This window comes from Heterocephalus glaber, unplaced genomic scaffold (assembly GCF_053883595.1).
Source record: "Heterocephalus glaber isolate CG9 unplaced genomic scaffold, H.glaber_assembly_v1.0 deba00001097, whole genome shotgun sequence".
NCBI classification, from domain to species: domain Eukaryota; kingdom Metazoa; phylum Chordata; class Mammalia; order Rodentia; family Bathyergidae; genus Heterocephalus; species Heterocephalus glaber.
This window is the reverse complement of record NW_028258191.1, coordinates 195,183-222,811: the sequence shown is the minus strand read 5'-3', so window position 1 is coordinate 222,811 and position 27,629 is coordinate 195,183. Positions and strand designations below refer to the sequence as shown.

At 36.6% G+C, this 27,629-nt stretch overlaps 1 protein-coding gene and 1 long non-coding RNA gene across 40 annotated transcripts in view; one reads left to right on the top strand and one right to left on the bottom strand.

The window, feature by feature from the left end:
- Nucleotides 1-25,739, top strand: part of Neb (nebulin) — a 227,134-nt gene extending 201,395 nt beyond the window's left edge. For 4 of the 39 annotated variants that reach the window (XM_087209962.1, XM_087209988.1, XM_021248429.2 and 1 more), the window contains 24 exons: nucleotides 199-309; nucleotides 712-822; nucleotides 1,514-1,627; nucleotides 2,433-2,537; nucleotides 4,595-4,699; nucleotides 5,289-5,393; nucleotides 6,031-6,123; nucleotides 7,644-7,736; nucleotides 9,051-9,143; nucleotides 9,641-9,733; nucleotides 10,669-10,761; nucleotides 12,406-12,498; nucleotides 13,451-13,543; nucleotides 14,085-14,177; nucleotides 14,703-14,795; nucleotides 16,565-16,657; nucleotides 16,947-17,039; nucleotides 17,365-17,457; nucleotides 18,340-18,447; nucleotides 18,554-18,737; nucleotides 19,130-19,222; nucleotides 20,770-20,922; nucleotides 21,190-21,296; nucleotides 25,073-25,739. In XM_087209962.1, coding sequence (XP_087066088.1) covers nucleotides 199-309; nucleotides 712-822; nucleotides 1,514-1,627; nucleotides 2,433-2,537; nucleotides 4,595-4,699; nucleotides 5,289-5,393; nucleotides 6,031-6,123; nucleotides 7,644-7,736; nucleotides 9,051-9,143; nucleotides 9,641-9,733; nucleotides 10,669-10,761; nucleotides 12,406-12,498; nucleotides 13,451-13,543; nucleotides 14,085-14,177; nucleotides 14,703-14,795; nucleotides 16,565-16,657; nucleotides 16,947-17,039; nucleotides 17,365-17,457; nucleotides 18,340-18,447; nucleotides 18,554-18,737; nucleotides 19,130-19,222; nucleotides 20,770-20,922; nucleotides 21,190-21,296; nucleotides 25,073-25,246 — 2,586 coding nt within the window. In that variant the 3' untranslated portion in view covers nucleotides 25,247-25,739. The remainder of the gene's footprint in view (nucleotides 1-198; nucleotides 310-711; nucleotides 823-1,513; nucleotides 1,628-2,432; nucleotides 2,538-4,594; nucleotides 4,700-5,288; nucleotides 5,394-6,030; nucleotides 6,124-7,643; nucleotides 7,737-9,050; nucleotides 9,144-9,640; nucleotides 9,734-10,668; nucleotides 10,762-12,405; nucleotides 12,499-13,450; nucleotides 13,544-14,084; nucleotides 14,178-14,702; nucleotides 14,796-16,564; nucleotides 16,658-16,946; nucleotides 17,040-17,364; nucleotides 17,458-18,339; nucleotides 18,448-18,553; nucleotides 18,738-19,129; nucleotides 19,223-20,769; nucleotides 20,923-21,189; nucleotides 21,297-25,072) is intronic. The other 35 variants (XM_087209972.1, XM_021248440.2, XM_087209975.1 and 32 more) reach the window with 28 other exon arrangements.
- LOC110346756 (uncharacterized) lies at nucleotides 7,693-14,359 on the bottom strand. Its single transcript, XR_002390975.2, has 3 exons — nucleotides 14,288-14,359; nucleotides 13,662-13,731; nucleotides 7,693-7,866 (listed from the first exon to the last, which is right to left on the bottom strand). It is a non-coding gene; the product is annotated as an uncharacterized LOC110346756 (long non-coding RNA).
- Nucleotides 25,740-27,629: the final 1,890 nt, after the last annotated feature.

Sequence of the window (27,629 nt, the reverse complement as noted above, 5' to 3'; positions counted from 1 at the left end):
AACAAGATTCTCAACTTCAGTCTCCTCAGGGCTATTTGCTGTAGGCAAAATATTTCCAGGACAATCAGACATGTGTCAAATGTGTGGCCATTAGCAGAACTTTGTGTTAAGAGACCATACTGAATTTTCTTTCTAAGACTGAGAGATAAATTATAAAAAAGATTTTTTTAACTTGTCTTTCCTTCCTACTCACGTTAGAAAGAATACAGGAAAGAGTATGAAGAGTCCATTAAAGGCAGAAACCTAACAGGCCTGGAGGTCACGCCAGCTTTATTACATGTCAAATATGCAACCAAAATAGCAAGCGAGGTAGTGGCCACTTGGTCTTTTCTTTCCCTCTTGATCCAAATAATTGCACTAATGACACTCATCAATGTGTTCCTGCTGCCATTTTCATCACCACCTAACTGCGAGTTTCAGGTTGAGTTCACATGTGTTTGGTACTACCACCTAATCTGTTACCCTGATAATTCTTCTAATTTCTTATGGAATGCCTAATGAAAATATGCTGACTTTAACCTTCTATTAATTCCTACTCTTTTATTTGATATTTAATATTAACTGATGAAGCTTATACCCCACCTTTATCTTAACAGTGAGCTATTAAAAATGAGAAGGGTTTGTTTTCTGTTTGTTTTTGTTTTTGCTCTTTACCTAACAGAACAACTTAGGCTTTTTTGTCAGTACTGTTGCTTTTACTTTGTGATACAGAAAGAGTACAGGAAAGATCTAGAGGAAAGCATCCGTGGAAAGGGTCTCACTGAAATGGAACATACTCCTGACATGGTACGAGCAAAGAATGCCACTCAGATTCTCAATGAGGTAAGATCACAGCCAACCACATGCACATAAGTAATAGAGTACCTTCTTTTACTAAAGTTGCACCAAAAGGCACATACCCAGAAAGAGATAGTTTTTTTAATAGCAAATTCTATATCCAGCATTATTAATCATTAAATAAAATATATGTCAATTTCTGATGAGTGGTTGTTATAATCATTTATTTAATAGTTTTTATTTAACCTTGATATATTTGGTGTGCTTATTTAAATTAAAACAGCATGGAGTGGTGTATACCTAAATTTAATCCTAGTTATGTAACAAACCAGATTTTAAATTTGCTTTCTATGTTAAATTTCTAAGTGGAGAATGATAGAGGCATTCAAAAGGAGTTATGTTGACTCATACTGAAATACATAGGGTATTTTCCTACAGTGACTTTTCTGTAGACACCACTCCATCCTGTTACGTGAAACTGAATGTAAATGCTAAGAGAGACACTACCTGTGACAACTGAGGTGGTTTATTATATAAATTTATATTTCAGGGCCGGGGATTTAGCTCTGTGGTTCTGCCGCCTGCCTTGCAAGCGCAAGGACCCAAGTTCGATCCCCGGTACCAAAAAAATAAATAAATAAAAATAAAATAAATTTATATTTCATAGTCACTCTGTTCAGTTACCATCTATTAGAAGTTAAGTGACTCTTTTTTTTTTTTAATAATGCATCTATAGAAAGAATATAAGCGAGACCTGGAACTGGAAGTCAAGGGAAGAGGCCTGAATGCCATGGCTAACGAAACTCCAGATTTTATGCGGGCCAAGAATGCTACTGATATTGCCAGTCAGGTCAGTGTTTCTATCCCAGGTCAGTCTTTCAAGAAAGTATACAGTGTTGTTCCTCTGTCATCTTGATTGTCAGTGACAATCAAACACATACAGTGGCATTCTTGAACATCTGCCTAGTGAAATCCATTCCAATGGAAGGACCGGGACCCTGCCGAGCTGCTTTCTGAATCTTCAGAACAAATGGCAGAAGTTGGGGAACCAAATCACTACGTGAAGCTGGAGTAGATCTGACATCTTTGCTCTGCTTTTCAGTCAACCCATTCCTTATTTGGTGCCAATAAGTCCTTGCTTAGACTATTTTGGGTAGTTCTTCCCCTGCTTTCAAGGCCAAAATTTTAAACACATCTTTTAGGTATCCAGTGTTGTCTAATGCTAATTGATGTGGGTATTTTGGTTACTTATCATTCTGCCAAATCTCATGTAAAAAGCCCATGTCTTTCAATCTGCTGGTTATCTTTCTCTTACACATACCCAATGCTACACCTAAATAAATAAGTCTTTTAACAGATCAAAGCTTCTTTCTGAATCTCACTTTCATATAAAGCTATAGACACAATAGGAAGAAATGTCTATTGAATGTTAACTTTTAGAACACAAATGTTAATTATCTCTTAATTAAATCAAACCAAAAAATGTTGTGCATAGTCAAGTATGGTGGTACATACCTGTAATCCCAGTACTTGAGAAGCTGAGACAGAAGAATTGAGAATTCAAGGCCAACCTGGGCTACACAGAGACACTGTCTCAAAACCAAACTGTTCTGCACTTCAAAAACATTTACTCAATTCTTGGATGCCTTTTATAGATTAAGTATAAGCAATCAGCAGACATGGAAAAAGCCAATTTCACATCTGTGGTTGATACTCCAGAGATCATTCATGCCCAACAAGTCAAGAACCTTTCAAGCCAGGTAAGAACATTCAGCATAGTATCTCTCATATGTCCCAATCATGAAAAACAAAAGTCCTCTCACTAACGTTGATGGAGGTGTTTTCAAATCAGAATTTTCACCAATAAAGCAAAATGGACTTACTTCAGTGGTGCAGGTTTGGGTCAGAGTTGAAATTTCTGGATTAGACTTTAAATAAATTATAAAATAAGCTGAGGGTGGATATTCCTCAGAGGTACCATGTTGTGTTCACGGGAGAGTCAGGGAGGCCAACATCCTTTAAGCTGTAAGAGACTTAGCAGCTGCTCTGACCTCTGCTTTTGACATTGCTGACGTTTGAGGAGAAGAGCAGGTTGGCCAGTCCCAGGGTGAGCTCGGTCACTTACTCTGCTGGTGTGTGTTCAATTTGGCTGCTTCCTCAAGGCCTAAAGTATGGCAGGCAGGTTACTTCCTCCCCAGTTCAGATCAGTGTTTACTTTTGAATGACAGAATGATGTTTTCCACAAAATTATTTCTCAATTTCATAGGAAGTATGTATTTTATAACTTTAAGAGCCTCTTACTTGAGGATTAATGCAAGCAGTTTAAGCTCACACACAAATCCAGGATACTATACTGGATGGTTCTTAATACCAGGGGAACCGTTCAGGTACTTTTCTCCAAAAATACCTTCAGTTTTGTATGCAAATTGATTACCTTTCTTGGGGATCAGAGAAATGATCAATGTCTAAATGGTTCTGCAAAACAATTGAGGCAACTTTTACTTAATGTTAAGGAAAGAAAAGGAGGACAGCTTATATTCTTTTCTTAGGAAATTGAGAACTCTTTTCTTTACACTTAGATAACTAAGAAGAGTCATGTAGGTCACTTTTTCCAGGACAAAGTGTGTGTTCCTGGGGAACTATTTTTTTCCTTCCAGAAATCTCTGGTTTAACTGGCTCCCAGTTAGAGAAATCAAATCTAGGCTAAGATCTTTTTGAAACTACTTCTGTGTATTTGAGATTGAACTTTTCACTACATTTAGTTCATAGATAATACAAGGTAGATATAGATAGAATCATTACAGCCCTATTACAAAAGTGGCTTGTCTCTTTCCTCCTCATCCCTATACCCGCAAACTTCTCTGAAAAGTAGGGAAAATGAACTAAATTAAAACTAGAGGGATAAGTCAAAGGACATAGTAACAAAAGAAGAAAAAACGGGCTCTAAGGTAGAGTAAGTATTCTCCTGTAGAGAATAACTAAGATATTAGTCTCGTAGAGGGATTGGCTGTGTATGTGTCCAGGAGAACAGCAAAGCTCCTAAAGTGCCCTTCAGTGCGGGTTAGGGAAGCCCAAGGAAAAGTGATGGGCCAAGGAACAGTGGTGACCCCAGGTCTACTTAATTAGTGGGGTCTCCAGTCCCATTAGGCCAGTTTCTTTCCCTTCCTTCCTTCCTTCCTTCCTTTCTTTCTTTTTTCTTTCTGTAACGGGGATTGAACTCAGGACCTTGCACTTGCAAGGTAGGCACGATGCCACTGAGCTAAATCCCCAGCCCTAGGGCAGTTTCTGTAGCATCAGAGTCATGTTCTAGAAGCACAGAGTTCTTCCTGCCTGCTCAATTGTGCAGCCAGGAGCCCTGAACATACCTGGTAGAACCTCAGTGAAAATCTCCCTGCCACCCAGCTAGGCCGTCTTTCAGGATGTGGAGACTTCTAACCCTCCTGCTCCTCTGTGCCTGCCTGCATGGCTCCTGGCTGTGCTTTTCTCTAGCTCAGCCATGAGTAGCACTACTGGAGGCATCTCCATCTCCCTCCCAGGCCTCATTAGCAGTGCCTGCTCTCATATGGACGAGCCAGCAATAGCCACTCTCTGCCAGCTCTGTCCTGACAGTGAGTCCATCCTATTAAATAGTTGGCCTCAGTTCTTTTTGAAAGAAAGGGGACAGCCATCACTGACTTAAGGGCTCTGCTTTATAACTCTTTTACCAACATGAACACTCAAGAAGATGTAAAGAAATTTTCCTCTTCTGAGCTGGAAGGGCTGCTGGCCCATATCCCTGTGGCGTTTACCTTCCTTATGTCTTGGAATCTATTCTTAGAAAAAGTACAAAGAAGATGCAGAGAAGTCCATGTCGTATTATGAGACTGTTTTGGACACTCCAGAGATTCAAAGAGTTCGGGAGAACCAAAAGAATTTCAGCCTTGTAAGTTTCTATTGAATGTCAGGCACAGCTCATTGGTACTTGGGATCCCTCAGGCTAAGGAAGGTGCTTTGGGGCACACACATGGACATCCCACCTCCATCACTCCATCACTCCACCCTTGCCCTGGAGCACATGTGCTTGCCCTTTCTCTGGGCTTACATTACATTTCAGTTCAAAGCCACAACAGATAAGGCCCTCTGGTGCCTGGTGGATAGCTTCCTGCTACTGAATGTGAACTGTCATCACCTTCCATTACTGGTGACATCTGTTTTTCTCAGAATTAAATCTAGGCAAAAAGAAAGAAAAAAACCTAATTTTACACATTTTAAGTTTTAAAAATATAGCTCAGTGGTATAGCATGCTATATTTGTGTGAGGCCCTGGGCTCCATCCCCAGAACCCCTCTCCCTGGTCATATTAGTTTCTCTATAAACTTCTTATTAAAGAATTTTCCTTTGGCCATCAAACTGTGATTATTGTGGCATAATTTTTTAAATATAGGATTTTTACTTTGTTTATGCAATTAAAATAATTAAAAATAAATAACACAATGTTGATATCTTAACAAGATATTTACTCTTTCTTCATAGCTCCAATACCAGTGTGACCTTAAAAACAGTAAAGGAAAAATTACAGTTGTTCAAGACACGCCAGAAATACTGCGTGTTAAAGAAAATCAAAAGAATTTCAGCTCGGTATATTTATTATTTATTTTCCATCTAATGCTAACCTAATAATTCCATTCTCCTCCTATAAAAAATACTAGCTTCACATTGATAGAGATAATTAACATTTAACCTTCACAGTTAATACTACTGGTTATTTGTTAAAATGACCCATACTTTACTCCAATTTCATCACTCCAGAGACCATCTGAAATAACAACTTAAATCTAACAAAGTAACTTCTTTCTTTTATAAATTCTTTAATCTCAGAGCAGTAACATGTGTTGTCTTGCTCCAAGAAGATGTATTTCTTTTTGACTTTGTGATTTCTTTTTTTATATCTCCCCAAAATAACTAACTGCATTTTTAAATCGATTTTGTGTTTCATATGTGAGGGGTTTTATTGTTGTTAATCAACATGTTCTGTTTTTTTTTCCTGTGTTAATATGGCATGATAATCTTCAAAGATATCTCAAGGTCTGAAAGTGATTTGGTGGTATATGTTTGGTGTATGATGGAGAAGATCTCAGATGCAATTCTCCAGCTTTTGCCTGGGAACACCATCTAGTGTCTCGTTTTCACAGAAGCTTTGTGTCCTAGTCTTTCTCCAGGAATTGCTAGAGTTTTCTTTCTTCTGTGTAACATTCTCCTGATTCTGAATGCCCAGGTTTTGTATAAAGAGGATGTCTCACCAGGAACAGCAATTGGGAAGACACCTGAGATGATGAGAGTGAAGAAAACACAAGACCACATTAGCTCGGTAAAGATACAGTAGATTCAGTATTTCCTACCTTCCTTTGATAATTTACAATGTCCTTTGAGTTGCCCTGAAAACCTTTGTCACTAGAAACAGCTAATATTCTAAAACAAGTGACTGTGTACCACCATCACCACTTCCTATGTGCCAATGGTTGGTCATCTCATACTCAGTGCAGTTCTGTGGTGTTTTCATGAAAGATGAGACATGGAAAGCAGAGGCTTGTGAGAAAATAGAATATGTTAGTCAGAGTTGAACTTCTCATTTATATAAACATATCTGCCCTAGCCAAAGGAAGTGTTGGGTATAGAATCTCTGGAGTATGGTAGACTTCTCATCCAGTTTCCCTTTCTCTGGTTTCAGTTACTCTTCACTCAACCCTGCTCCAAAAATATTCAATGGAAAAATCCAGAAATAAACCATAAGTTTTAAATTGTGCATCATTCTGAGTGGCATGATGAAATCTTGTGGCTTCCCATCTGGACCACAAATCACCCCTTTGTCCAGAATATTTACCACCTTCCCTCACTAGCTGTCTCCATTATGAGACCAACTGTCTTTGTATGGCAGTGATTGTGTTCAAGTAATCTTTATTTTACTTGATGGCCCTAAGTGTAAGAGTAGTGAAACTAGTAATTTTCATGTGCAAAAGAGAAGTTATAATGAACTTCCTTTAAGTGAAAAGGTGAAAGTTCTTAAGAAATTGAAAAACTCATATGCTGAGGTTGTCATGACCTATAGTAGAATGAATCTTCTGTCTGTGAACTTGTGAAGAAGGAAAAAGAAATCCATGGTAGCCAGGCATGGTTGTGTGAACCTGTAATCCCAGCTATTTATGAGGCTGAGGCAGGAGGATCACTTGAGCCCATGAGTTTGAGACCAGCCTGGACAACATAGTGAGTCTCTGTTTTAAAAACAAACTCATGTTCGGGCTGGGGATTTAGCTCAGTGGTTTCACCACCTGCTGCGCAAGCAGCAAGGACCCGAGTTCGATCCCCAGTACCAAAAAAAAAAAAAAAAAAAGAATAATAATAATAATTTTGTTATCACATCTCAAAGAGCAAAAGATAAGGAAGGCCACTGTGCATAAGTACTTAATTAAGATAAAAATAGCAATAAATTTGCCTGTGTGTATAGGAAAAATATAGTATATAGAGTTTGGTACTATCCATAGTTTTAGGCATTCACTTGGGGGTCTTGGAATGTATCCCCCAAGAATAAAGCAGGGAACTCTGCTCCTGCCCCCAAAGAAATCAATGTTCCCTCTCCTCAGAATTGTTCCCCTCTGACCCAATATCAGAATGTGGCCCCATCCAAACTAAGTATAGAGCTCATAGTATTTAAATTCTAGCTTTAAAAATTGTAGAGGCGCTGGTAGATTGCTCAGCATGCACAAGTGCCCAGGTTCAGTCTTCAGTGCGCATGCACAAAAACTGTAGGGTCACGAACCAAATACATGTACATGTTGAAAAGAATGACTGCCCAGCATGTAAGAATTGCTTTCCTTTCTCATTTTTATATAGGTGAAGTATAAAGAAGTAATTGGACAAGGAACTCCAATCCCTGACCTGCCTGAAGTGAAGCGTGTCAAGCAGACCCAGAAGCACATCAGCTCGGTAGTGGCTCATACTCCCAGCATGCATCTGTGTGGCTGGCCTCCTGTCAGCTCCTGCCCTACTTCCTCTGCCCAGGGCCTCACATGCCTTGGGGATATTGTGAATCCTCCCTTGGTCCTGAAGGAATACACTAAAGGTTGCAAAAGTAGATAAGAAACTTCAGTCATATTATTCAGATCTCATTTCTGGTTCACTCCCTACATATACTTTGGCTTCTTTTGGTACGAATCCATTTCAAATTTTATGTCCACTAATCTGAGAAAATTAGCCCATGGTTCCTGTGTTGTTCTGAATTGCAACTTCTTGCCTTTCTTGGATTTTGTTCCGTTGCTCAATACAGTCCTGCTTCCTTGTTTGGTAAAGGCCAAAGAAACATGACTTTGTTACCCCGATGGTAGATTTTCAAAGATTCCTAAAAATTTCCTAGCAAAACAAAGATGTCACACTGCTCGCTTATTGCTGAATCTAGGAATTAATCTGTGACACAACCCCGTAGACTTTTCCCCTTGCTCCCTACCCTATGCACTAGTATACTATAGAATCTACTTATTTAAAAAATGAAGTCATTCATTCCTTTAGCTGAAAGCTTTTAACATTAAGGGGGAAGGAGCCAAATGGCTCAGAAAGTGGAAGCTCCTTATTCTTTTCATTAAAATTTATAGTCCTTTGATCCTACCACCTAAAAATATGGATTTCTCCCTGTTTAAAAAACAAAAAAAAAGCTGGGTATGGTGGGCATGCCTATAATTCTGGCACTTGGGAGGCTGAGACAGGAGGATTGCCAAGAGTTGGAGGCCAGCCTGGGCTACACAGTGAGTTCAAATCCAGCCCGAACTATATAGCAAGACACTGTCTCAAAAAACATATGCATGATGAGAGAATCATAAAACAACTTAGGGCTGGGGATTTAGCTCAGTGGCACCGCACCTGCCTCACAAACCCAAGGTCCTAAGTTCGATCCCTGGTACCGGAAAAAAAAAAACCAACCTATTTATTGAGTACAAATCTATTATACTCAAGGCACTAACAGTAGGTACACCGTTACATTTATTATCTCTGTTTAGTGCATCTTAGGAATGCAGTAAATATTGGCTATAGAAAATGCAATTTAGTGCCCAGTTTTCAAGGTGGCAAAATGACTACTTTGAAGAAAACATAAATATCTATGGAATTTATTTTCTTTAGTCCTTGAGTGTCATATTTGAAAGCTAGATTGTTTTTAATGAGTACTCACCAAATAGCTTACATGTGGCTATAAATCTAAAGAATTCATGATTATTTTGCCTTCTGGGCATTCTAATTATTTTTCTACAGGTTATGTACAAAGAAAACTTGGGAACAGGCATTCCAACCACTGTTACTCCAGAGATTGAAAGAGTCAGACGCAATCAAGAGAACTTTAGCTCGGTATTTACAAATATATCAATAAGAACTATTTCCCATTTTAAAAATCTACCAGAATAACCCATCATTCTTTTTTCACAAGTAACATCTTAACAACAAATTCTTGTGTTTGTGTCTGTGTGTGTGTGTGTGTGTGTGTGTGTATTATCTGACCCAAACCAACTGATTTAATACAGAATGACCCATTCTGATTGCACTTTAACATTGTCAGCCACTGACTAGCGAATACTTAGACCTGAAATACTGCAAGTAGCATTAACACAAGGTCCTCATCAGTATACTCACATCTTATAACTCAGTGCTGTCTGTTGTACTTTCCTATTCCCAGAATTAGCATTGTAGAGTTCATCTTAAAATTGTGACGTACAAAACCAAAAGCATTATCCTTACTAAATATTACTTACTAAAAAACTCCTTCCATACCTACACTCAATTCTCTCCCTTCTTCAGCTTTTGCACTTGTTTTGAATGTCTTCTGGGTACTTTCTTGTATCTCACAGGTTTTGTACAAAGAAAATTTGGGGAAAGGAACTCCCACAGCTATCACTCCAGAGATGGAGAGAGTCAAACGCAATCAGGAGAACTTTAGCTCGGTATTTCTTAGGAGACCAAAAAAAATCCCTTTGTTCTTATTAAAATAATATTTAATATTTTTAACACATTATAAATGTAAAATTACTAAATTCATATAATGAAAGGAATGATACCAAATATTACCTGTTTTCACCCCAATCTAATTTAGTATTTACCTAGTTCTGATGTGAAATTTTAACCATTTTCTCTAAAATGTAGGTATTTATCATTTCCCTTAAAAATCTGTTAATACTCAATGTTTCCTTCCTCCAATCCCATTTGAATAACGATAGGTGTTTCTAATGGTGTGGCCCAAGTCAAAAGTAAAATCTAACACCTCTTCAAAGGACAATGCTAATTAGAATTTTATTTGTATTTACTGTGGCTATTTGTATTCTTTGTGTTTGCAGCTTTTCTTTAAAAACTATGATGCTAAAATATTTTCATTCAAAGACAACTAGCAATTCACAGTAACTCAGCAATACAAACTTACTTTTCTTAGCTACTTTTTTTTTGTATACCATGCAAGATATAAAAGAGCTTTCCTGTGGGATATATTCAGGATCATAGAAAACTAAGCTAATATTTATTTAGTTTCCTCAAACTTATTTATTCTAATTTAGTGTTACCAACAATTCACTACAGATGTTAATTTCCATCAGCTTAAATGCTATTTGACAAGGCCTGATCTTTCTGTCTTTGAGAGAAAGCATATGTAAGTCAAGCCAGTCCTGCCTGCAGGCTGGCACTGTGTACACACCGATGCTACTCAGAGACTGATAGTGAACTGTGTGTGACTAAATGTCCACAGGTGGGCTATACTTGCTCTGTGTTTTAAAGTTATGTCTGTTTTACTTCATTGTAAAAACAAAAATACTTCTTACAGAGTTTTAAAGATCAAGTCTACCTAAGCAATAGGTACAGGCTGATTTGATTGTTGGTTTTGTGCACACAGATATTGTACAAAGACAATGTGAGCAAGGGGAACCCCCTTCCTGTCACTCCTGAGATGGAGCGAGTCAAACGCAATCAAGAAAACTTTAGCTCGGTATTTGGGGAAAAGTTCCTTTTAATTCCATATTAAAAATAATAATTTCTATGAAACAAAACATCTATTTGACCCTTTATAATAACCAATTTAATATTTTAAAAAAATCTCACCAACTGTATTCTGTTTTCTGAATATTTTACTTACCATTTGACCTAATGTTTTATACTTTCTATAATTGTCCCTAAAAGTTTTAATTGATTCCTTTCCTTCTCTTCTTATCTTTATGTTACTGTTGGGACTTTTGAAGTTAACTGATTTCCAAAAACAACCCAAACATTGAAGTTCTTGTTTACTTGGAACTTTTTTATCTGATGTTCTGAGGTTAGTGTTGCAAGAAAAATACAGATCTCAAGCCCACATGTAAAACTACCGGCTCTTGCTTGGGAACAGGTGCCCCTTTAACATAGATCCTATTCAAATAAACAATAACTAGAAAATTACTCAATAATGGGACCCAGAGTACTCCTATTTTGACATTTGTCCTGTATAAGTAATTCACAAATAGAAATCCAAGTCTTCTGACTTTTAAAAAAATATGCAAAGCAGATCATGTATTTATCTTTAACGTTATTTTCTCTTCTATTAATTGTTCCTGGAAACCTCTATGATACCCATATAGTCTGTGATATTTCTCTATAAAGACCTTAGGTTAACTTATCCCTGAGATGGAAAATAAAATGTCACGATTTGGATTTACTTTTAGAGGTGGAAGAGTAATCTAAAGTGCTTTTGTCATTTTAAATATTCTCTAAAGTCTGATTCTTTCACATCATTAGAACAGTGACTTCCCTTGGTCCCTCTGTCTTCGTTTTGTCTTGTTTTTACTTACTATTCTCTAACAACCTTTCAATTTTTGTTAGATATTTATTATTAAGTTATTATGTCATTTGGAATGTTTTATTCACTTTTGTCCCTCTGGGATGATGATGATGATGACGATGATGATGATGATGATGATGATTCCTTTTTTGAAAGACCTGCATCAGTTGTAATATTAAGTTTTAATTATTTCCTTCTGTATGAGAGTAAGTACATTATTGCTTGAATCTATTTGAAAATAATAACCCAGATGGTTCTGGACAACTTTTTATTTCTTGTTTAAGTAACCATTTGTGTTAATTGTTATACAGCTTGCATTAGGCAATACTGTCCAGTGGTGCACAGGCATTTTAGATACTGTGGGCAATGCCATATATTAAAACATTGGCTTTTAAACCTTACTATGTCTGCAATCTCAGCAAAGGCCAATTTTTCCATAGTGCATAGATTTGGTCTGGAGTTTTAAATATCTGTTATATTGTAAGACAAACATTCTGAGTAGGAAAAATATTTGCTGATCTGATTTTAAAAGAGTTTTTTCTGTTATACACAGAGCATTTTAGTACTGTTATAAAACTATTTGTATTTTTCCCTTAATTCCTGACATAGGCAATAAATATTTCTAGGAAGGTTAGTAAAAAGACAAACATCCATATAGACTGCCACTTATCATGTTCTCACCTGAATCTGTACCCGCACAGAGTGGTGGACTTGGTGAATCTTTCTCGATGACTAGTCTCTAACTAGTTTCCCCACAAGATAGACAAAGGGGCTGTTTTGACTGCTCGTGTTTTTTCCAGATGCTTTCTTTGTGTTATACAGGTGTTGTATAAAGAGAACCTCGGAAAAGGGATTCCGCTCCCCATCACTCCAGAGATGGAGAGAGTCAAACACAATCAAGAAAATTTTAGTTCGGTATTTAAAATTTAAAAGAAAATCCTTTTAACTACTTTTAAAACGCTTTAAAAAGATTAATGGCTAGGTTTTAAAAGTCTAATCAACTTATCCCAATAAAATTTTTGACCCGTCTTGTTTCCAGTTCAATGACATTTCCTGTAAATCAGTTTCCCTATTTTAGTTAAACAATATAATAATTTGACTTAATTTTTTAAAGTGTTCAATATTATACTCCAGCTTTTAAAAACATAACATTCTCAGTGTCTAAGTGTACACATTTACTTTGCTTTGGCAAATTTGATCTCAATGTATAGCTTTAAAATACCTATTCTGTTGGCCTGACCATTGGTCTCATTTCCTGTTCTAACCATCTCTGTCTCTGTTGCTACTTGTACAGATATATTGAAGTTTCCTTTTTTAGCATCTTGCCATTGTTCTCTATTTGGATTAAAAATCATTATTCCTAATATGTTTACCCAAACTAAAAATACTTTGACTTCATTTGAAAGTCAACAAAAGAAGATTGTATGTATGTATCTTTGTATATATAATATTTACAAAATATCCAAATATTTTATATGGTTTATTAATAGCATTTCCAAATCAAAAATAACTTCCTTGGTTTTGTTCCTGCCTCTTGTCTGTTTGTATTTTCCCCCGTCATATAACAAGGAGGACTAATTTCTGAGGACTAATTTCTCCTTTTTATGGAGTTCTTCATCGTTCAGTGCTATGGAGATTAGTTCAAATAATAAAAATAACAAATTTTCTTTTCCTATTTCTTAGTCTTGCTCTTTCCTGCATTATTTTGCTTTTGTCTTTGGGCTTATACAGGATGAACCTAAAATCTGGTATCTCCCTTCCTCTAACTTGTTCTCTTTCTTCCTCTCCTCCCATTCCCAACTGGTCCAAAAGGGGACTGTGACCAACCGACTGCTCTTCTCATTCTGAATGCTTTCTTATCATACAGGTGCTATACAAAGAAAACCTGGGGACAGGAATTCCAATCCCCATCACTCCTGAGATGCAGAGAATCAAACACAATCAAGAAAATATTAGCTCGGTATTTTGGAAAGAAGGGGGGAAAGATGCCATTTAACCTCAGAATTAAACAGATCCTCATACTTATTCTTTTTCTTTTTTAAGCCCTCTTCCCTTCCTTTGCTTCTAATGTATCTTACCTTTCACGAGGACAAACTTTCTTGTTTCTATAATACAGTTAATTTTGATTTTTGCTTCATCTGAAAATTTCTAAAAAAGAAATGAGTGTTTTAGTTTGTGTGGATAACAAAACCAAGTTGTGACTGTCTCAAATCCCTAGGATTGTTTAGGAGTCACCATGCTTATAGAAATGAAAAAAATAATAACAATGAGGATAACTCCAGTAACCCAGCAGCTGAGATCCTTGCTTCCATAGAGGGTGCTCACTCCCTCATCCAGTCACAGCTCCCATTAAATAACATATGGCATCTTGTCAGCATGTAACTTCTGACTCCTTGGACTACTGTGCCATTTTGCGCAAGGAAATTGACCTCACCTTTAGAACCTCACGACAAATGTAATGTCACTTATGGCTGTTTCTCTGATGCTTTCTCATCACACAGGTCCTATACAAGGAAAACATGGGCAAGGGAACCCCTTTACCTGTCACTCCAGAGATGGAGAGAGTCAAACACAATCAAGAAAATATTAGCTCGGTATTTTGGAAAGAAGGGGGGAAAAGATGCCATTTAACTTCAGAATTAAACAAATCTTTAATTTTTTTTATAAAGCTGTCTTCCCTTCCTTTGCTTCTAATGTATCTTACCTTTCACAAGGACAAACTTTCTTGTTTCTGTAACACAGTTAATTTTGACTTTTACTTCATCTGAAAATTTCTAAAAAAGAAATGAGTGTTTTAGTTTGTGTGGATAACAAAACCAAGTTCTAACCATCTCAAATCCTTGACATTGTCTAGGAGTCATCATGCTTATAGAAATGAAAAAAAAAATAACGAGGATAACTCCAGTAACCCAGCAGCTGAGGTCTTTGCTTCCATAGAGGGTGCGGATTCCCCAGTCACAGCTCCCATTAAATAACATATGGCATCTTGTCAGCATGTAACTTCTGACTCCTTGGACTATTGTGCCATTTTGTGCAAGAAAATTGACCTCACCTTTAGAACCTCACGACAAATGTAATGTCACTTATGGCTGTTTCTCTGATGCTTTCTCATCACACAGGTGCTATACAAGGAAAACATGGGCAAGGGAACCCCTTTACCTGTCACTCCAGAGATGGAGAGAGTCAAACACAATCAAGAAAATATTAGCTCGGTACTCTGGCAAGAAAAGAAAAAAATAATACTTTCTTAATGATTTTTAAAAAATACTTTAATGATTTTAAATAATTCACATTAATTCTACTTTTTAAAGACAACTTAAATTTTGTGAATTTCTTTACCACATTTATCTCTTTTCCTGTAGGACTAGTCCTAGCCTTAACCTTCTAATAAGAAAATTGCTTTAATCCATAATTTATAAAGTTCTAATATCAAGAAATAACATTACCTACATTATTTTGCTCATCTTTCCTCAAACTTACTCTCCACTATACCCAAGGTCTCTTTGCTTCACATACTCATGAAATTTGGGGTAGGCCAGTGTGGGTTGGGATAGTAAGTATAATCAGACTCTTTATTAAATATTAGAATCATGACTTCATTGCATTTTTGTGTTGATGACTTTAGGTTCTAATTTACCCTATCAGATTTAGTTTTTCTTTTAGTGGTGTCAAGGATTGAGCCCAGGGTCTCACATATGCTAAGCATGCACTCCGACACTGAACTACATCCCCAGCCAACCCTACCCTGTCAGATTTAGACAAAGAGATTTTGGTGAAAATCACTCCTGATTCCTTCCTTCAAGGTTAATGATATAAATTAACCAGTAGTGATTTTGGCAGTTGTCAATTTAATAGGAAAGTGGCACAGAGAGGCCTTTTATGTTACCAATCTTTATTTTTTTTAATCTTTTTCATGGTCTTTAAATGATAACTTTAGTAAACCATTTCCTGTAAGTGTGGCTCTGCGATCATATAGAAGTCTACAAATTTGAGCAGTTGAGGTTTGTGTGGGACCTTTTGATTTCAGCAGTGAACAACTTTGTGTTGTTGTCTCAGCATTTGCCTAAAACTGCCTGCAGTTTTCTCTAGTCGTTGAGTCCTTTTAAAACAGTATACAAGCAGCGTGGCAAGCCTATGGCACATGTGCTGCAGCAGACCGTTTGTATCATTGAAAGCTCTAAAAGGTTCATCGTCACTGATAGAGGGTTTGTTAAATAAGATTTCTGGGCCCTGCCCCCCAGGTTCACTTTTCTATATGTCTCTGCAGGGCCAGAGAATTCTCATAAGTTTTCAGATGGCACAGACATGACTATCCAGGGACTCTGCTTTGAGAACCACTGCTGGAACAGAATTATTTCTTTTAAGTGGCATTTTTCCAAACCTCCCAGGTTTCCTATAGAGGGAAACATTGAGATTGAGGATTTATCATGATGCATTTACTATGCTTCCTATTTATTTGCCATGATTGTGATGTTCTTAATGGTTAAGTGTGATGTACTAAACAAATGCAAGAGACATAGGACAAAGAATAGAAAGGAAAAAAAAAAGAGTAGGAGAAACTCTTTGCCTTATCTCAGGATCTATAGTTTTACAGGTCTATAATAGTTTAAGTGCTACAAAAAGGTCCACTAACTAGCTGCTGTATTGGAGCAGCTTCATCCTCAGTGTCATTTAAACCCTTTCCTGTAAGTCCTGTTTAGATGCTCTGTGGGGGCTTGACTTCGATTTACTAGTGGTAAAATGATGGTGGTCCTGTCTCCTTTCTGAGAATATGACAGCTCTCTCTTGTAATCTGCAAAAACTTCAGGGCAGGTTCCTACCTTGGAAATGTGTCTTGCTATGACTTCGTTTGCAAATATCTAACTTGTAATATAACCTTATTGCCTAAATGGTTGGTGCCTCATCAAAGGTTATCTGTTCCATTTCTTGTTTTGGTAACTGTCTTTTCCCTCCTCTTTTTGAATCCATTGGACTCGCATAGGTTTTGTACAAAGAAAATGTGGGGAAAGCGACCCCAACCCCAGTCACTCCAGAGATGCAAAGAGTCAAACGCAATCAAGAAAACATTAGCTCGGTATTGTCTTTGAGAAATGAAAATGCTTTTAATTTTACAAAATAACCCCTGCAGTTTTGCCTGCTCCTAACCCCACCCAAAGTTAAAAAAGATACCACTTACATTTGAAGCTCCTTGAAATATCGTACTACATTTACTATTGCCATTGACCATTTTTTAAAGGTTTCTTCTTAAAAGCTATTCTCACTAATAGTAATAGATTATACTTAGTGTTTCCCCTCCCCTGCATTATATTTAGTAGTGAATATTGCCTCTCAGTGATTTTTGGGTACAACTTTGTATCTCACAGGTGCTATACAAAGAGAACATGGGGAAAGCAACCCCCACACCCTTTACTCCTGAGATGGAAAGAGTCAAACGCAATCAAGAAAATTTTAGCTCGGTATTTCAAACAGGGAAAATAAGTCATTAAAATTTTAACAAGATTGGCCATCATGGTTATACCACTAATTTATCTCACAGTGTTTCCAAAATTCTTTGTATTTTTTAAAATTCTTCCTTATCCACTTAAAAAACAATACACCAGTCCCACTAGCTCACAGTTTTTACTTCTTATCTTCTGCTTTCTACCATAACATTTGAATGGCTTTCTCTTCCTGAGGTGTTTAAGAGTGTGCTATAACTGAGCCATAACACTAATGAAATGATGAATTTTCAGAACTGGTTTTCTTCCCTCTGATGTCTGGATGCTCTCTTGGCTCCCCTAGGTATTGTACAAAGAAAATATGAGAAAAGCAACTTCAACACCTGTTACTCCAGAGATGGAGAGAGCTAAGCGAAACCAAGAAAACATTAGCTCGGTATTTTCTAGGATTAAAGAGGAGTAGTGCAACAACCTGGAAAATAACATTTTAACATCATGAAAACATGTCTTTCGCATTCATCTGAAAAACACACTAAAATTTAAAAAGAGAGAAATGCAACATTTTGGAAAATAACGTTTTAACACCATATAATTTATGTGCACCTTCTTCAACTGAAAATTTACACTAAAATTAACACAACTATGCTTTTCAATTCCAAATGATCATACTAAAATATAAGTTAATTGCTAATGTTTTTCCTCCTCTTTTTCTTTACTCTGAGGTAGTTTTTCATAACCAACTATAACAAATTGACTCCCTAACATTCTCAATCTTCTGATCTCCATTATTTTTAAGGTACTTTATGAAATGGGTAATACTTGGAAATAGATGTTATTTGCTGGCTTTGTTATTTTGGGTTTTTACTGTTGAGAGGACTTGGATTTCTATATTAGCATATTGGTTTATGCAATGTGGACATTACCTAAGAGCAGTGATTATTTGTTTTAAAGGATAGTTCTTTCAACTCTCATTGAGTATCAGATTTAGTGCCAAATATCATCAAACATACCAGTGCTGGTGCGACAATTTCTAGAAAATTCAAGAGGGTATTTCTTTTTCAAAATTATACTATGCCCCTTCTTTGAAAATAAGCATTCCATTTTCAAAGTCAAAACAAGTCCTTTCTTTTCTGATGCCAGCCCTTCTCATCCTCATGTTAACCTGGTCCACTGCTAGTCACATGTCTCTTTGGGCCCTGTCAGCTGACTCCAGTTTCCCTCACCAGCTTCCCTTATCTCCATCTATTGGAAAGGCTCTAGGCCTTCAGCAGGAGGACACCACCATGTTCTGGACTCATTCATGTTCTCTCCTCCATAGGTTCTTTATTCTGACAGCTTCAGGAAACAAATACAAGGCAAAGCTGCCTATGTCTTAGATACCCCTGAGATGAGACGTGTGAGGGAAACCCAACGGCATATCTCAACGGTGAGTCAGGAATTCTTTAGGGTCGGATGGCTAGCCTTTTAGAACATGTGAAAAGAAAAATGGTCACACCATCCTATTTTTATCAAGCAAATTCATGACATTTCAGGTGAAATACCATGAAGACTTTGAAAAGCACAAAGGTTGCTTCACACCAGTGGTGACAGATCCTATCACTGAACGAGTAAAAAAGAACACACAGGACTTCAGTGACATTAACTACCGAGGTATTCAGAGAAAAGTGGTAGAAATGGAACAAAAGCGGAATGACCAGGACCAGGAGACTGTTACAGGTAACTGAGCACAAAAGTGACATTCAGTACAGCAAGTCAGAGTACAAAGGATCTCAGTCTGTCTTTCATTGTTTGTGAAAGAAAGCCTTTATTATCTCATAGTTTGCAAAACTGAGGTCTCTTTTGCTGGGTTTTTTTTTTTGGTTTTTTGGGGTTTTTTTGGTACCGGGGATTGAACTCTGGTCCTTGCGCTTGCGCAGCAGGAGGCGAAACCACTGAGCTAAATCCCCGGCCCCTTTTGCTGTATTTTTAAACATCTCCTCTTCCGGACCCAAACCTAAATTGAGTAAGAGTGAGTCAATCCTCCTGTAGTTGTTTAAATTCATGCTTTGGTTTTCAAGTTGCTGAAAGTGTGCAAGAACATCTGCTCTGATCACCAGTATTTCTTTCAGGTTTACGTGTCTGGCGTACTAATCCTGGTTCAGTTTTTGACTATGATCCAGCGGAAGACAATATTCAGTCCCGAAGCTTACACATGATTAATGGTATGTTATACCACAAAAGGCTTACAAGGGCTGGGGATTTTTAGCTCAGTGGTTCCACCGCCTGCCTCACAAGTGCAAGGTCCTGAGTTCGATCCCTGGTACCAAACAACAACAACAAAAGGCTTACACCATTCACATCTCCATTTAGTGAGGTAGTCACTGACTTTTAGGTTCTAAAGTTCCTTCCCTTAAGAGGTTTTGTTTTGTTTCTTGTGGTATTGAAAATTGAACACGGGGGACTCTAAGCTACACTGTCAACCTTTTTATATTTTGCTTTTGACTCAGGATCTCGCTAAATTGCCTGGACTAGTCTGGAACTTGCAATCCTCCTGCCTTAGCCTCCAAGTAGCTGGAATTACAGGCATGTGATGCCATGCCTGGCTCAGGATTTTTAATTTTCTGAGTTACCCATTGAATAGTCAAGTTAAGAAAAGATTTTTCTAGGGCCGGGGATTTAGGCCAGTGGGTCTGCTGCCTGCCTCTCAGTCCCAAGGTCCTGAGTTCAATCCCCAGTACCAAAAAAAAAAAAAAGAATGCAGATTCTTTCTTGCAAGCGCAAGGTCCCAAGTTCAACCCCCCGTACCAAAAAAAAAAAAAGATTTTCTAGACAAGTCCAAGTTAGGAAAAGAGTTTGATTCATTGCCTTAGTTCATGTCTCCTTCAGGCCCTGTTACTAGCATTCCTATGGAGAAATGATGACAATAAAACACTTAGGCAAAAAGAAGGGAATAGATTTGACCCTTACGTACTTTTCTGGACTCTTCTGTGTCAAGGAAGATTATTCATTCACCAGAACAGCTCCATATCTTTATGCTTTCTGTTCATGTTAGAAAACAGAATAATATGTGGTGCCATTCCTTAAAGGATTTATACTCTAGTTTAATGATGAAGAGAAACTAATAAATCCTGTTATATGTATGCTGATATGCACAATTTTAAAGATCTGCCCAGTGTTACAGGAACACAGAGAAAGCATCTCAGTCAATCTGGAAGTTAGGGATTATTCGCTGGAAAAGTTGAAGATGAAATTTGAATGTGATTACTATCTATTTATTTTGGTGAGCCAGGAAAATAGGCAAACTTGTGAAGAGGAGTAATAGTTAAGAACAGATTCTTGGATTTGAAATCTGACTGTACCACTTAACTGTTACATGACTTTTGGCTCTCATCTGTAAAATAAAGATGACAACTATACATCAGAAGAGTGGTAAGGGAACTGGGCATGGTGGCACATGCCTCTAATCCCAGCTACTCAGGAGGCTAAGGTGGGAGGATCTCAAGTTTGAGGTCAGCCTGGGTAACACAGCAAGACCGCCCTTTCAAAAATACTAATACTAACAACAATAGAGTTGTGAGGGTTTAATCCATAGAAAACTATTTAAAACTATTCTTGGTTAAATACACATACACATACATACACACCAAACCATCACCAACAACACACACACACCAACAACAACCCAGACTCAGTTGCTGTTAGGAATTACTATCATAGAACTATAGGACTTTCATCTCTGCTACATCTCTCCCAATCACACTTCTACCAGTCCAAGCTCAGCGCCGGAGCCGGGAGCAGTCACGATCTGCCAGTGCACTGAGTATCAGTGGTGGGGAGGAGAAGTCTGAGCACTCAGAAGCTGCTGACCAGCACCTCTCCACCTACAGTGATGGAGGCGCCTTTTTCTCTACAACTTCAACAGGTACAAGTAGATGGTGCTGACTTTGGCAATCATGCCTAGTCAGTTCACTGTTACTAAGAAATACTTGGATTTTAAAATTTTTTTTTGATCTTCTGATAAGAAACTAGAATTGTGGAGATTTTAGTGAAGTTAGATGTGTAATTTTCAATTAGATTATCCCTTTTCAGAAATCGCGAAATTGAAAGACACTATTGCTCAACTACTAAACAAAGAGTAAATGTCTGCACACTTTTGTCTTTTTATAAACTATTCTTTCCTTCTCTGCAGCTTACAAACATGTAAAAACCACAGAGCTGCCACAACAAAGATCATCTTCAGTTGCCACCCAACAGACAACATTATCTTCTATCCCATCTCATCCATCTACTGCTGGAGTAAGTAAACAATAAACATACTACTCAAATCATTCTTGCTTTTTGTTATGTGCAAAAATGATTATAAGTAGTCTGGCCTTCGTGTCTTTTTAAAAAACAAAATTGTATATACAATGTTCTACTACACATTTCATGTAGTAGAAGTCAATATCAGAAAACCTGAATTACCACCCAAATGCAAAATAATGAAAAGGATTTTTCAGAGATTTTTTTAAAAACTAGAGCAAAGTATTAGTTTGGACTCATTAGTTTTACGCACGTAATTTTTCAATAATGTATATACATATTCAGATATGCATACTTGTATGTCATATATTAGATCTCCCCTATTAATATGTAATGAAAAGGTAAGCCAAATCATATTCACACTTTACTAGGCTACTTTAAAATTCTTATTTTAAAACCTAGGTCTCCAGCCAGGGATTTAGCTCAGTGGTTCTGCTGTCTGCCGCGCAAGGACAAGGTCCCGAGTTCGATCCCCAGTACCAAAAGAAAAAAACCTAAGTCTCATTCATACTGTGTCACCAAAATGTAATACTTTAGGATTGAAATGAGTAACATTTGTATGAAGACAATGATCTTCAATAAAGGACATTAAAGAAGATCTATATATATGTTGATGCCACCATATTTCAGGAAGGGAATGTTGTAAATTTGTCATTTCTCCTGAAATAAATGAATTATATCAGGTTATTTCCATCAAATTCCCAGTAGGGTTTTTAAAAAGTTTATATGCTAATTCTAAAATTTATTTGAAAGAATAAAGATACAAGAATAATACAGTAAATTTTGAAAATGATAATTGTAAAGAACTTAACCATAAAAGAACAAAACATACTATAAGAATTTGGCATTAAGATACAAAAATAGATGAAATTCAGAAATAGACTCTAAAATAACTACAAATCAGGGGAAGGGGATGAGTTATTTAGTTATATGATCTTGGGATAACTAGGCTATAAAATAATAAAATCAGATACTCCTTGGGCTGGGGATTTAGCTCAGTGGTTTCGCTGCCTGCTGTGCAAGTGCAAAGACACGAGTTCGATCTCTGGTACCAAAAAAAAAAAAAGAAAATCAGATACTCCTCTCAAATCATACTTAAATGGAAGCTATACCAAATATACAAATATGAAAAACAAAATTGTAAAAATACTCGAGAAAAAGAGAATACTTTAATGACATTACAAATGAAGGAAAGTCTTCTTAAGTAAAGTGAAAAATCTAGAAGTGTAAAGATAAAGGCCAACAGATTTGACCATAAAACTGTTTTTTTTTTAACAAAAAGAAAGATCTCAGATTTAGAGAAAATATTTTAGCACATATAACAAAGATTAATATTTAAAAATCAAAATACACTTCAAATGCAAAGATAAATTATTCTCTCAAAGTAAGAAAGACCTGGAAGAGTATGAATAGACAAATTATGGGAAAGGCAATAAAAATGACCAATAAAAAAGTGTTTACCATGACCAGTAACCAGAACATGCAAAGGAAAACAATATTAAAGTATCATCCCTGAATATTAGAGTAATAAACTTAAAAATAATTTAAACACACCATTTAACCTAACACTTTCACCTTTAAAAGTTTTCTTCACAAATTATTTGCCCAAAGTCAAACACTAGGATGGCTCATTAATAGTGTTTAAATAACATAGTGATAAGTATAGTACAGAAAAATGGAAATGGCTAAATTGTAGTATTACTAAAATGTGAAATGTTCTGCAGCACTCAAAAAGACTACTTTCTATTTATATTGAAAGTCTTCCAAGCTATATTAACTGGAAAGGAAGGGACAGAGTGCTATTTATAATACTGTTCCACTTTTTATTTGTGAATATAAATGTATGTGTGCATATTTCAGAATGCAAGAAAAAAATGTATAGGTTACATTCTAAACCACTACTAAGAGGCTGCTCCTAGGAAGGAACTGAGTATTTTCACTTATTTATATCTCCAAAGTTTTACTATTTTTCAACATTGTCTTGAATGACTTTTAGAAACTTTTACTACTCGTGTGCTTCTAAATTCCCAAAGTGAGAGATGACATGTGTCAACCTAAATAACACTGAGAGAGGGATTTCCCAAAGAGTAATAATGTATTTGGAAATAGAAGAGCACTGCAATACCTTGCACACCATACCAAATTATGGGTGTAGTCAAAGGAGATGAGGCAAGGGAAATCTTTTAAAGCCAAAAAGGGGATTACATAAAATATTTTCAAACAGTAGTCCTTAGCTACAAGGACTAACAAAGGTAACACCAGTCCACAGCTGAATACACAGTTGCTAGAAAGATGTCCTCTAAGTATTGGGTAAGGCTGCAGTGGCCTTTGTGTAAAGCAATGGTTCTGGCAGTCTTTTGTGATAGTTACTATCAAACAATCGTGCTGAAAAACCTTTCCTTCATACTCTGCTGGCTTTCTTTTTCTTTTTGGAAATGGCTTGACAAAAGTGACTCCGTCAAGATTCTGACCAACTTTCATGCAAGCAATATTGCTATGGGATTTCAAATTCTTTCCTGAAACACAAGCTTCACCTCCACAAACTAGAGAAAAAGAGCACAGCCACATATAAAATTTGCACAATTTTCTCTGCTTTATGTATAACACAGTATGAAGTTCATAATTTAAAGTGTATTATTCACTTTTATTTCATTTACATAACTGGTCCATCATTACCATAATCTTAGAATATTTTCATAAACAGTAAAAAACACTACCCATCAGCATTCCTTCATGCTCAGCTTCTCCTTTCGTGCTCCATTCAATCCCAGGTGTTCGTTAATATGTATATAGACTTGCCTGTTTGGAACATTTCATATAAATGAACTCATACAGTATGTGAATTTTGATACGTGACTTTTTCTTAATGTTTTGCAGTTCACCCATGTTGTATATCAGTATTTCATTCTTTTTATTACCAAATAATACTTCATTGTAAGCATATATGCCTCATTTTCTTTATCAGTTGGTAGGTGAGCATCTGGGTTGTCTCCACTTTGGGGCAGCTGTAATACTGGTGTGACTATGGGTATATGAGTTATTGTGCAGATGTGTTTTTATTCCTTTTGTGTATACACATATCTAGGAATGGAATTTCTGGGTCAGGTGGCAACTCTAGATTTAATGAGATAAATGCCAAACTATTTTCCAAAGTGGCTGTACTATATTCTCACCATAAGTTGTGTTTCGTTTTGTTTTGTTAAGTCAGGGTCTCGCTATGTAATTCAGTCTGGCCTTGAATTCACTCTGTAGCCTTAGGCTGGCCTTGAACTTGTGGCAATCCTCCAGCTTCAACCTTCTGAGTGCTGAGATTACAGGTGTGTGCCACCATGCCCAGCAGCCACCAGCAGTTTATGAAAACTCTAATTTCTCTCCAATGCCTCTAAAACATGTCATTGTCTTTTTAACGATTATCATTATTCTGTTATGTGTTGATTTGCATTTCCCTTATGTCTACTGATGTTGAGCATATTTTCATGTGCTTATTGACAATTTGTATATTCTTAGAGAAATGTCAATTCATATCCTTTGCTTTATTTATTATTTTTGGTACTGAATTATAGGAGTTATTTATATATACTGCATGCTAAGTCATTATCAGATACATGATAATGCAAATATTTCCTTATGTTGTGCATTTTTACTTTGTTGGTGTTAGTTACATATCTTTTATGCAACTTACATTAGTGGAAAAAGTCATAAGGGATCTTAAAATTAATGATTACAAATCCAATATGTAATTTCCTTTTTTATTCCATCCCCATAAATAGAAAATCTTTCGTGCTGTGTATGACTATATGGCTGCAGATGCAGATGAGGTGTCCTTCAAAGATGGAGATGCTATCGTAAATGTTCAAGCTATTGATGAAGGTTGGATGTATGGCACTGTGCAAAGGACTGGGAGGACTGGCATGCTCCCAGCCAACTACGTTGAAGCTATTTAAGCACCTCCAGAATTCACATCTGTCTGCAGGACCTACAAAACCTGCAATCAGTATTTCAGTTTAGACTCTACTGTTACCCAAGTTTTGAAGCTGCCTAATGATTTTCTGTGTCAACATTTATGGTAGTACCATCCACTTATTTTTTTCTGTATAAACCCCAATAATTACTAGGTAAGACTAATGTTAGTATCATTGATTTATGCAGTTTTTAAAACTAGACTTACATCTTCATTATTTTCTGGAATTGCACATAAAACTTGAGACAGTAAACTTGTAAGTTCTTTATTTTTAAAAGTGCCATTATCAAATTTCCTTTGATAAACATGCCAAATATACTAGAAAAAATGGCAGAGACAATTTCATCTTTTCCTTGCTTACTGAATGCTTATGCTTGTGCTTCTAATACAGTTTCTGAAGCTATTAAGCTGACAGTCAATATAAATTGGTGATGAACTGGTAACTAATAAAAACTATAATTCTGCTATAAACTCTACTGATTGATTGAATGAACTTTTATTTTTAGTGGTTTTAAGATTTGTCAATAAAAAATTCAATAAAGCAAATTCCTTACAGTATACTTAAAAATATTACCTAAAAGTTTTTTAAATGTGCTGTTAAAATATCAAAACTTTCTATAGTTGTGTTGAGCAGTCTTCCCTTAAGAGTTTTAGAAACAGCTGTGGGATCCAACCCTAACCTCAATATTCTTTCCATCTGTATCTAGTGGGCTGAAGAGTGTAGGGCAAAGACTTGTCAAAAGGGGTAAAGACAGAAAGACAGTGAGGGCTAACTGCCTGTTTACAGACTAGCCTTCTTAGAAAAAGGAAAGATGTGTCCCTGTACCTTTAGAGATATAGTAATAATACTGCCTCAATATTTTTATTTTTCAGTGCTACAGAATGAAGCCAGGGCCTTGAATGTGTTAGGCAAGTGCTCTACCACTAGTTACACTCCTAGCCCCTCCAGCTTCTTCAGGGTCTGAGATTCATGTGGTGAGAAAGCTCCAGCAGAGTGCATGTATTTGTGAATGACAGAATACTCCTATACATTAGGCACTGGTTAGACGCTAGGATTCAGGGGGTACAAAGATAAAGTGTCCTTACAGTAGTAAGAAGAGAAGACCATGACTATATTAGCTATTACTACAACAAAATCCCTAAGAAAATCAACTTTATTTTTAAATTTTTTTTTCAGACAAAGTCTCACTATGTAGTCCAGGCTGGCCTTGAACTCATGGCAATCCTCCTGCCTCAGCCTCTGGAGGGCTGGGATTGCAGGTGTGTGCCACCATGGCCAGCTGAAAATCAACTTTAAAAGACCTATTTTGACTCATGATTTTGGAATTTCAGTCCACTATAAATTTTTCTCATTGCTTCTTTGCCCATAGCAAGGCAGAACATCTCATGGCTGTTGTCATGGAAAAACCCATTCACCTCATGGCTGGAAATAAGAGTGAAAAACAGATCAGGGTACCACAGTTCCCTTGGCCCATCCCTCATGACCTAAAACTTCCCACAAGGCCCAACTCTTTTTTAAAAAAATTTATTTACTTTTACTAGTATATGTTTGCAGTACATAATGATCACATTCATCACAAGGAATTTGTACATGTACATAACACATCTTAATTCCTTTGTCTCCCTCCCCTGCCCTCCAACCCTTCTTCCTCTCCCTATTTACAAAAGCTGTATTTTCATTTTTTCCCTTCAATTCTATTTTTTTCTCTAAATCCCATTTCCCTTTCTTCTCTTTCTCTTCCCCCATTTTGAAGAAGTAATTTTTGTTTTTTGAGACAGGGTCTTGTTACGTAGTTCAGGCTGGACTTGAACTCACTATGTAGCCCAAGCTAGCCTGGAACTCACAGTGATCCTCTTGCCTCAGCCTTGAGAGTGCTGGGATTACTATCTATCTATGCAGTACTTAGTATCTATCCTCCATTTTGCTCCTTATTTATACTTTGTGTTTCTCATACAAAAGAAACAATACGATATTTAAACTTGTGCAGATTTATGATTTATTGTCTCAAGATGCATCCATTTACCTAAAAATGTTTCAAGTTTATCCTTCTTTGTGGTAGAGTAATATTCCATTATATATAAATAATTTTCTTTATTCATTCATGTTGATGAGCATATGATGTTTTCAATATTTAGCTACTATAAATTGTGCTGCTATAAACACAGGTATACATGTAATCACTACGGTATGATGACTTGGGAAAATATCTAGGAGGGGAATAGCTGAGTCAAATGTAACTTCTAGTTTTAGTATTTATTTATTTTTACTAGTGCCTATTTGCCATACATAATGATCACATTCATCATGTGGAACTTGCACTTTACATAATATATCTTTTTAGGGGGGGCACCGCGCCTGCCTAAGA